Source organism: Phallusia mammillata, chromosome 3 (assembly GCF_965637545.1).
Source record: "Phallusia mammillata chromosome 3, kaPhaMamm4.hap1.1, whole genome shotgun sequence".
Classification (NCBI taxonomy): Eukaryota; Metazoa; Chordata; class Ascidiacea; order Phlebobranchia; family Ascidiidae; genus Phallusia; species Phallusia mammillata.
In genome coordinates this window covers 15,347,104-15,358,608 of record NC_137254.1, presented here as the reverse complement: position 1 = coordinate 15,358,608, position 11,505 = coordinate 15,347,104, and the positions used below count along the sequence as shown (strand labels likewise).

The 11,505-nt window shown below is 41.3% G+C and overlaps 1 protein-coding gene and 1 pseudogene across 1 annotated transcript; both read left to right on the top strand.

Annotated features, from left to right (window-relative positions):
• The first annotated feature begins 6,345 nt into the window (after positions 1-6,345).
• On the top strand, positions 6,346-7,811 carry LOC145219659 (uncharacterized). The gene is made up of 3 exons (XM_080086992.1): positions 6,346-6,735; positions 7,017-7,340; positions 7,404-7,811. Exons 1-3 carry the CDS (start codon positions 6,346-6,348, stop codon positions 7,809-7,811), a joined length of 1,122 nt encoding a protein of 373 aa, XP_079943118.1.
• Positions 7,743-10,333, top strand: LOC145220344 (uncharacterized; annotated as a pseudogene).
• The last annotated feature ends 1,172 nt before the right edge of the window (positions 10,334-11,505 follow it).

Here is an 11,505-nt window from a genome sequence, read left to right as displayed (position 1 = left end):
GGTTAGACGCGAAGTTGATAATAATGCTTTTCGCATGACGATTAGTCTCGTGGGATTCGTTGTCGTTCTGCACTTGCTGTGCGCGGTAAGGAGGGCAATAAAACTTTGAGATTGTCACAGAAGTCGTTAGGCGGAGGTGCTCGTTAATCTTCGTGTGATATAGAGCGAAACACACTTTCAGAATTAGTCCTCAATGTAAAAACACGACGCGGTAGAGATTCTTTGTCCCGAAAAACTTGAAATCATTCAAAACCGAAGTGGTTTGATCAGGACCCTTCAATTCAAACAATTCACGCCAGCGAACCAGCCGCTACATTCGAGACTCTCTATAAACTGCAAATTCCGCTTGAATGCGAAATTGCCGTAGCCATATGCAGCTCGCGGTGTTGGAATGGATGCTAGGTTGCAATAGAGAGCCGGTCATGACATTTCTCCTCTTGACAATACTGTGCCAGGTAAAGTTTGCATCGATTGTAGCGTTGTAGTAAATAAAGCCGAAAAGGATTGACGTCGACGTTGGCGCATGTTTGCGTTGAGTGTAATATAATTCGGCTGGCATAGTAAGTGATTCTCAGAGGCGACACCGTACTTGGGTGTGAGGGCGAAGCGTGACGCAGATTTGCGTTGAATATTAAAACAATTGGACGGTGCAGTAAGTGATTCTCAGAGGGGGCACTGCACTTGCGTGCTGGGGCGAAGCTTGATAGCAGACTGTCCGTTATATTTTTTAACGGGTAATTCAGTACTTGTTTACAGCAGGCAATGGTCAGACACAGAACAATATGTACAGCGCAGAATAATTTCTTTTTTTCCTTTTTTTGCAATATGTACATGTTGTTTTGTACTTTTGTCAATGTTTTTGCGTTGCAATCGCGACGATTAACTTGTCAATGACGGCGTTGAGTTCGTCTAATTTGTCATCAGTTTTATTGGTAGGCTGTGTCTTAACAGAGTAAGGGCGATGAAATCTGTCTGCAAATGCTCCTAGCTCAGAAAGAGTATTGAAGTCACGTGCAGTTATTACTGTTTGTACTACTGGCTTTAGCAAGATAAATTTCGTTGTGACAATTTCTCTCGTTGTTTTGTCATCGTCAGGATTAAGCTTGCATGCAGCTTTTAAGCGATTTGGTAGCAGAGATGGCGACTCGTCTTCAGACTGAAAATCCATTTCGTTAACTGTCAAACAGGCAAGTCATGTTCCTTGTGTAAGTTCAAACATGCTTGATTTCATCGTTTCGTAAGGTGTTGTTAAATTGACTGCCTTTAAGAGCCAGGCCCTGCGATTGGCTGTTTGCTCGCTCGTTAAACTATATACATAAAGTGTGAATGACGCTTCTTCGTCGTACACTTTGTTTGATTCCAACCATTTGTCCAGAAATCGAAAGTAAACGGGTAAATCCATTGTGTTACACCAAAGCGCCGGACATTTGAGTATGGTTTGACGCAGTGACGATTGAAATGAACTATCTTTTGATTCTGTTGTGACAGATACATGTTGCTGGGTGCAGGTAGGTTGTTCGGAAGCAGCGTTGCTTGTTGCTTCCTGGCCACTCTCTTGTACATAGTTGGTATGTCTGTTTGTGACATCATTTTGGTTCGTAATGCCGCTCTTGTGCGACTTGAAACACCGCGACTTTATTCTGGAGTGTTTGCCTGAGAAAGGCGTCCCAGAGTAATTGAGCTGATAAACGTCGACATGTTGCTTGCAGGATAAGGCTTGGTAGCGGAAATAATCCAAGATTACCATGAACGGAAAATTATATTCGAAAGTAATTCCCAAGTTGCAGTTAGATGGTAAATCCCAAATTGTATATCCAAACGTTGCGGTATTCCACAAGAATAATTATACAGCAACAGTAGATCCTTGAAAACCGCAGACCTCGAACTTTTACAGCACCAATTTGCGGAGGTTCAGGCGCGCTCTTCAAATACTGGTAATGCTACTCTCACAATTAACAACGCAATAGGTTTGCGCTATGAGCCTCACTAAGTTTGTAGTTCAAACTGCTACCTCAAGATTCCTTGGAGATAAACTCCACTTGTAAAAAAACACCACTTGTATAATCGTTTTACTACATTGTTGGCTTATTTGGTTATCAGCGACAGAAATATTTCAAGAAGTCTTTTTTAAATAGAATGTAATTAAAGAGAAAACGGTAATTAGCAATTAACACCAAAGTATAAAAGAAAGACTCGAGGTCAGGGCCGACATTTTGTTTTGACCGGTAATTAAGAGCCGCTGGCCCGCTCGCAGGTTTTAGTTAAAATTGGCTCGCGGGTTTCAGTTAAAAAGTCCTCGCGCATCTATTTAAACTTAAACACTTCATTTTTCATTTTTCAGGCAGTCGTTAAAATTTCCAAGTCCCATCGCTTTAAGTTAAATTAAGGGCTTTGTTATTTTTCTGCTTCCTGTTTATCCTATCTGTCTAAGCGTTAACATACAAATGGCAATTTTCCCAAAAATCGCGGTTTATTTTTTTTATTTTTTTTTTTTTCACGGGGTTCGAACCCAGGACTCTCCTGGGGACGAATCCCGATCAGGTTTTTTATGTCTGTATATGGGTCAGGCGCGCCAGACCGTTCGGCCAAGTTCCTGCCCTAATCGCAGTTTATATAGGCATGAGTCAGAGGATTTCCCGAGCGCGCCATTTAGCGCGATGTATTTTCTATGACGTACGGGAAGTCAGTTTTCTAGCTTTGCTGTACACGGTTGTGCATTGGTTGAGGAAAAAGCTATGCAAAATGGCCGGTATTGGAATGTTGCCGCTACATATATGTCGGTCACCGCCCTGTTACACATACTGATTCCTGTATGCTGTTATTACACTGCACTTACATTTGTGCCAAAGCATATTTACAAGTTACATTTTTATAGCCGTAAAGGTGGACGTGACCTTACAACACTCCCGCAGTCACAAAATGACTAATTTTGTAAACAAGCCAATTTAAGTTGATTATTTTTGTATTAAAACAACCACACGAAAAATTAAATGCAATCTGTGTAAATGTAGACTATAATGATCGGTTTGTCTTCTTATGTCTTTTACTTTATCCTCTAATTTTCCTCCAACTCTTCATCCTTTTCATTTCTTCCGTTACTCGAGATAAGAGAGCCTTACATAAGTTTCTTAACGAACTGCTTGACCTCTAATAAATAAGTGTGTAAGCAACTTAAGGCAAAATAGAAAATAGCGGTTTATATTTGGCTCTTAAATCGTTCCAAAAAATAGACTTGAAGCCTTCATTTCTGGTCTTTAAAAATTAGGTAAAAAATGTACCAAACGATCTCGACGTAAGTAAAGTAGGCTGGCTAGGTAATACTTACACATTTTTACTTTTATAAAAGTTTAACGAACTGCTCCTCTCCAGTCGGCGGGCCTGATATGGGAAAGTTAAGTACTTGGCGGGCTAGATTCCTGAATCGATATACATTAATCGCTTATTTATCCAGTGATTTAAAACGGATTTTTGACCACCTAAACCAAACACATTCAAGAACATCACAAAGACAATGTGCAGTCCAAATCTAACTGATATAACATAAAATTATCCACCACAGCAAATTTAACTTAGATACTGCTTAAACACTAACTAGGCTACACGTGTGGAAACAAAGGAAACCGTGAAAGCAGGCCACACACTTGGTTGGCAGTTATGTCGTAACAATGGACGCATGGTACAATGGTAACAACGGCGGGAAAGGTTTTTGCTATTGGGGAGCGTTACTGCCCGTTACATTTACAACTATAATTTGATACAGTACGCAAGTAGTGGGGAATTGCAGCAGACTGTGGCCGCGGGCCACATTATTATGTAAGACCTGAAACTGTCTGCGGGCTGCTCCTAATCCCACCGTGGGCCGGATCCGGCCTGAGGGCCGTATGTTGCCCGCCCCTGTTCTATGCTATGAATTGGTCTAGGTGGCCATGTTTAGGCATTAGCAAGTCTGGGTGTACCTATGTCGTGAGCTCGAGTGTCCATACAACTATAAACAAGTTACAAGTCACTGCAATTAGGTATTTATTGCCCTGGTGGTGATAATAAGACATCGCCGAAGCATATAGACATGCTTTTCTATTCGTGATCACCGCAATTGCCTTTACAACTGGTCGAGTTGATTAAACTAAATTATATTACACCTGTAATGTTAAACTCATAACATGCTTAATGGCAAAGTTTAAAGTCTATTTGTATTGACTAAAAACTCTATACTATTTTGCAGTCGTTATTTTCGGTTTTATCGCAGATTGTCATGTGGTAACCAATATCTTCTGTTTCACTTCTTTAACACCAAACCAACTGAATCCTAAGAACGAAAAGTCAAACTCGTGCGAAAGTCGGTCACATTGTAGATGACATTCCCGTCAACATTAAGAGGATCAGGCGCGGCACAACTGTGAAAGTCTATTCCCTAAATATTAAGGTAATGAAACAAAGTGGGCATTAAAGCGTGTATTTGTGACATTATAACTGCAAAACCAAGTTAGTGTTAGCTTCCACATCGATGCTAACACCAATGTAAACAGGGGATCCAATCGTTTGGTCAGTTTCAATTGTAGTAAAACTTTCCGATTGGTAAAGAGCCATCTCCATGGTAAATGATGACCAAGTTTTGCCCAAATCCACATTAATGTGACTGAAAAATAGAATTTTGCTCGTTATGTCAAAGATTGACATCAAGGCTTGTCATGCAAGATGCGCTTTGTCGTACAAGAAAGGAGTCAATACAAAGCAAGATCTTGCACGTTACAACGATTTCTGAGTCGCGTTCCTGCAATTAAAAACACAACGAATGGCAAATTGCAACAGAAAGCTTGCCAGTGGACTGAATGCAACCCACAACAAAATAATCAAAACTGCATTTTGTAAGCCACGTTATATTTATAATTTGCAATTACAATATGAAATGAACACCACTCAGAGATCTTACACTAAGGTTTGCAGCACATTGTCTAATTCCTGGCTGAAAATTCATTTTATACCTGTCAGCTTTACTGTGTCCTTCACTGCAAAGCAATTGTCATGTGGTGCCAAATCGTCGCCGATCATTTCAAGTTGTTTGGCTGCTCCGGGAAGCAAAGATCGGACGTAACTTCCTGGGAGGCTGCGAAAACAACTAATGGTTAGAACTCGTCATAGAGCATGTGATGAAATGAAAATAGCGAAAGAGAAAAAATATGGGCTAGAGATCATAGCAATGCTTCAACTTTTGTTCGCACCTGTCGGTGGTTTAAAAGTTCGCTTTGTGAATAACCACTTCCGGCCGGTGTTCGGCGGTACTGCATTAAAAACTCGAGCAGCGCTTGTTTAGGCGGAATTGACGACTTCCGAAGAGCCTGCTTAAAAGTTTGTACCAAGCGCTCAGCAGCCCCATTGGTGGCTGGATGGTATGGTGCTCCTGTAACGTGAACTATTCCTCGCTCGTTGCAATTCTGAAATTGTTCGGACTTAAACGTGGGAGCATTATCTGTCACGTGTGAGGATAACCGAAGTAAGAAAAGTCGTTCTCCAAAAGATCGATTGTAGTTTTTGCTGATATCGACTGCGTCGGATGAATACACGGGTATTTCGAATATGCGTCAATTAGCAGCAACCAGTTGTAACCCATGAAGTTAATTGCATGGTCAACATGTAACCGACTCCACGGCTTTTGTGGACTCATCCATGGATGCAGGGCAAATTTTGATGGAGCGTTCTGATATCCCGCACACGTATTACACTTTCGGCAGAGATTAACGATGTCCCTGTCCATGTTTGGCCAGTAGACTGCTGTACGAGCCAACTGCTTCATACGCTGCATACAGAAGTGTCCCTCGTGTAGTAGTTTAAAAGGACGAATACTTTCAGGAATCACCGTTCGTGAGCCGTATAATATACATCTGTAGCACGTGCTCAGGGATCCTTTAATTTTTCGAAAACTCTCTGCTGGATCGTTTATACCCTCTACGCGATATTTCAACGGCCATCCTTCTCGAGTATAACGCATCACCTTGGTCAGTGTAGGAATCTTTGGTCTCTTTCTGCAAAGAATACGAATCTGACGGTTGAACTTGTAAACTCAAAGTCCGAATATTGCAAACGGTATCTACATCGTCAGCACTTTCTTTTCCGTCAAAAACTGGATCTTGACCCAGAGGTAAGCGGCTTGAAGCGTTGTTTAGCTGTTGGAAAGTGTTTTGTTGCCGTTCAGTGGAAAGTGTTGTTTAGCTGTTGGAAAGTAGAAAATAAATGTTGTTGGTTTTTGTTGGTTAAAATGTTGTTGGTTTTTTTACATTTAACTAATGAATAAGTATGTGTTGCTAACAGTTTGGTGCACGAAACACCACATGGCCTCGTGGACAGACAATGCTGGCACTGAAGTATTCGTTCGGCGTCTCCGGAAAGCAGGTTAAGTGGCTGGTGCCTGAACCAAGAAAGAAGAGCTGCGTACTGTTTGTTTCGGACAGCAACGCACGGGACGTGGTTTGTCCTTCTGTCGTAAAACCTTCGCCCAATTTTTTTTCCGATTTTGCAGCTGTTACCACCCCCGGTGGTACCATTGAGCATGGAATCACGGAGTTGCAAAATCGTCCCCCAATTTCAAACGTCGACGTTGTGGTTTTGGCCCTGGGTACGAACAACATCCTAAGTGATGCGTTTGCAGTTGGAACCCAGTGGCGTTGGTTGGCCAGAAAGATTACCGGGGATATTCTTCGGATGATCAACTGTACCAAATCGTTGTACCCCCATGCAAAGGTCAGTGTAAAATAAACATATTCTTTATGTGCTTTAGCTACCTCGATCGTTTTTTATTTTATAACCTGTTTCGTTAACCAAACTGCTAATTAGCTTCATCTCCAGTAAACGCCTTCTAAACCTCCATGGATACAAAATCTGTGTATTTTATAGATCTTCATCGCAGCACATTCGTTCAGGGTTTGGTAACCTAATAATGTACTGTGTTGTATATTTTGTCATGCCATTGGACATTGGGGTGTATTTTTTTTTTTTGTTTTTTTTTAGTCTTGTAAATATAGGTATACTGTTGTGGAATTCTGCCACACTGGCGCAGCGAGCGTGGCTTTATTCCCCAAGTTAAACTGGCAATTCGTGAGGCTGCAAGTCAAAGCAATGTCACGTATTTGGACCTCGCTGTTCACCTCTCCGATGATGGACTGACCGTTTATTTGCGGCAGCTTGAGGAATGGATTACACCACCAACACTTCCGAAGTTAGTTAGGAAACAAACTGAGGTTTCACTTTCCGAAGGTTTTCCTGCGTTGTCTGATTTGCCAGGATCAGATACTCAGAAAAAGAAGGCAACCAAGCTCCAAAGCAATGCCCAGGCGGCAAGATTGTTGGTAAAAACCCGGGTGAGTTTTTATAAGTTGTTGCTGAAAATAACAAAACTTAAAACTCTAAAGATTACAAAACCCAACACACCAACGACATCACCGAAGAGCAAAGCAGCACCAGCACCGACCACACCGATGCCACAACCACCACAGACACCGAGGAGCAAAGCAGCACCAGCACCGACCACACCGACGCCACAACCACCACAGACACCGAGGAGCAAAGCAGCACCAGCACCGACCACACCGACATCAACGCAGCCACCACCAAGAAGCACCCCAGCAACACTGAGTACAACAACACGCTCACCACCACCAAACAGTACCCCAGCACAATCAACGCCAAGAACACCATCACCACCACCAAAGAGCAGATCATCGCCACAACACATCACGATCGATCTTCTTAAAAGGTTAGTGTTGTTCAAAATGTTCAAACTTCTAAAAAGGTTAGTGTTGTTCAAAATGTTCGATTAATTGGTTGGGCTAACCGACAAGAAGTAACCAAATCTGAAATAGAAGTTGCGGCCGCTAGTTTGGGTATAACAGATGTTCAACATAATTCAAACTTGGAAAGACTTGTCAAATTTATCTACAACAAAAACATGTCAAAGAAAGAAATACAAACGAAAGCAAAATATTTTAAACGTGTTTGGCAACAGAATAGAGTAAACGAATCGCAGTGTGACAGTAACAGTCCAGAGTTTGTTGACACTAATACTCAGTCTAACTGTGATGTAAGTTTTTGGACCCCTTCAGATATATTAGCGGACCAAACTTCATTTGTTTTGCAATCAGACGATTGGGAACAAATTTACGGTTCTGTAAAGAGTCGTTATATTTGCAATAAAAATTGGACAGATATTTTTAAAAACATGCTAAAAAAGTCAAACAGTTTTTGTTCTTTTGTTTTCTAAATCCACCACTGGAACAAACATAAAACCGACCAATGCGTTTTTGATTGCTTTGGCAATTGCAAGTTTGAATTTTGCATACGCAAATTCGAGATTGCTTTGTTTGACAACATAACAAAAGAGTTTTTCGTGAAATATAGTGGAGTAGTGAAGCACCGTAAAAACGATTTTTGGAAACTGAAAGGAGAGCGTAGAGAAGAAATAAAAAAAACGATGCAGAACAAAAAAGCGCGACTCCATAGCAAAGACTTGGTTGACACTCTTTCAGAAAGTGTTTACGAATCCGGAAATAGAGACGTTGCTCCGAGTGCAGAAGTTTTAAGGAAGGTCAGGCACGAAGCGAGAAAGATTGAGGTCCCAGATAAATGCGAGTTGACAGCGTTGCAAAAAATGTTTGAGACTCGGAAAGCGAGTAGCGTTGGAGAAAAGATTCCTGGGGTTTTGAGAAAATGGTCTGGTGAGCCGCGCTCTGTGATGTTGTGGTCAGAGGACAATTCAAGTTTTTCACGATCGTACGCAGTTTGACGCAGCGTACATCGATGCAACGGGCGGTGTGATAATGGGCGTCTCCAAAGCCGTTTTATGCGTATGAAATTGTGGTGCGTCACCCTTTTAAGGGTAGGGCACCGTTGGCGGTCGGAACGTACGTTTCGAATTCGCATAATGCTGCGTCAATTAAAAACTTTATCATGTCGTTTCAAAGCGACGAAAGTTTTGTTTGTGGTAAATCCCGCCCGCGCCCTTTTGTTTGCGACGGAAGCATTGCTTTAATTCATTCAGTTTTACCGGGTTTTTTTAGGGAAGTCTGGAGACATATTTAGAACGTTGTTTTGCAGTAGTATCAGGAAAAGCAACAAAAACGATGATCAACAAACCGTTTTTGAATTTATGTACCAGTCATACTATGAAAAATATGAAAAAGCTGGCGAGTTTAGTTAAGAAGCGAAGACAGGAAGTCATGTATATCGTGGGTTTACTTACTTGTGCATTGGAAAGTGTAACAGACATTTTGCATCATATGATAATTATTTTTACAGCAAGAGACACAAAGCAAGCAGAACAGAGTTGGCATTATTTAAAACAAAAAATTGCACGTGAAACTATTCAAAAGAGCGGTAAAAATGAAACAGAAGAAAGAGAAACCATTGAATTTGAGGCAGATCAAGTGGAGGGCAATCCGTTTACAGATTATTTTGGTGAGGTTATAGAAAAGGCAAAATTGTGTGTTTTAAACAGTGGGCAGGATAACGAATTTTATTGTCCTGAATTAATGAAAAGTTTGTCAAGAACACACTTCCCAAACTCGCCTTGTGGTCAAGTTGGATGCTTGGGAATGTTGGTCGACACGGTGAAACTCAGGTTTATAAAGGTTATTCTGACTTTTACAATGAAGTGCAGAAAAAAACTGAGCAGAATTTTACCAAAGACAATCGAACGCAAGGCATTATGGAAAAAAGTCAACAGGAATTGAAAAGGACTAGGTGTCAAGAAAGAATATTTAAAGGCTTACATGAGTTTACACAAGTTTATGCACACAGTCATCTTGGGTTGGTTCGCGAGTACAAAGATGGCATAAGGATAGGTGAAAAGATAAATCGAAAACAAACAGCATCAAAGGAAGCTGAAGAAAAGTGGCAAAAACGAAGTAGGCTCACAGCTCCAGACAAAAGTATGGGAAAGTATATGCAATCTGCCGCAGTGTCTCTGCGGGACTGCTTAGGCTCCACAGTTCAGCGAAAGGACGATGCAAAGAAGAGAAATGAGCGTCAATTAACAAAAGGTTTATGCGAGCACGAACAATCAGGTTTAGCTCGGCGCTGTTGTGCAACAAAGTGGGAAACAAAGTTTTCTTTAACGTCAGATGACTTGGTGGATGCAAAAAGGAACAAAAAATGGCTTGGTGATAATCATATACACTCAGCAATGAACATTCTTTCTGAGCAGTTTCCTCATATTGGAGGCTTGCAAAGTTGTTTCGCGTTTTTGAGGTTGTACGGACACGTCCCCTATTTACACACCTCAGCAAAAATTTGTTCAAATTATAAATGTCCAGGGCAATCTCTGGGTTACTGCGTAAAATGTTTTTTCAGACAATGACTCCACTGTTAGGATTTACGACATTGATAACACAAAATACAAGAGAGAAGAACAACTCCCCATTTCAAAACTTATTACCTGTAAAAACAAAAATATTAATTGTGTTTTCCCTAATGTGTCTCGACAGAGAGCAGGATCAGGAAACTGCGGTCCGTTCGCGATAGCATTTGCTGCTGCGCTTTGCATCGGTATGCGACCTGAAGACGCGGTGTTCACGGAGGCGAGTTTGCGCGAGATGATTGGAAAGTGGCTGGAAAACAGAAAAGTTTGTCCGAACGATATAATTTCTGGTCGGGTAATTACAAAGCGCATCAGGGACTCCTTTGAGATTCCAGTTTACTGCAAGTGTAGGTTAGCTGACAATAAGCAGCTTTATAATGAATGCGACAGATGTAAGGAATGGTACCACTCTGGCTGTGCAAACGTAAAAATAATGTTTGTGACAAAAATGTGTAGTCTGGTACTGTGACAAATGCAGTTTACAAAACGTTTAAATAAAATTGATTATTTAATAGTTACTATTTCATATTAAATATTATCAGAAATTTTTGTTTGGAAAAAAGAGAAACAAAAAACATGGTAATGACTCTGATATGGTCCGGCCTTCACGAGTTGACCAAGTCGTACTTCGGAAAACCGGAGGTAATCATTGATCTGGTTTCTGCGAGAGTCGCGAGTACCTCGTTACGCGAGGGAAACCAACGGACATGTACTGCGCAACCAAAGAGTATTGTGTGCAAACTTTTCTGTTCAGCTTTGTTTGGTTCGCGAGATATTGAGGTCGAAAGTGAACCCTTTTTGGCCATTTTGAGCGGTGGCGCCTCATTGATTGCTGGCGAGCGGGGACGGCGGCATTATGCGCGAGTTATGGACTTCAAGTGAATATTAGGAGCAGTGGCCCCGAAGTTAAAATAACGATTTAGGGCTTTTGAAAACGGCATGCTCTGCAGAAAAGGAATATGGCAGTGGCTTTTATGCCGCGAAACGTAGTAAAGAGCACTGAGCAGTCATATTCATAAGCGTATTAATATTTTTGGTTTTGATTATTTCTTAAGCTAGTGCCATCGTTCGTTTGTTAATTCCTTGAAAAGTGTTGTGTGCAAATTTTTCTGTTCAGCCTTGTTTGATTCGCGAGATATTGAGGTCGAAAGTGAACCCTT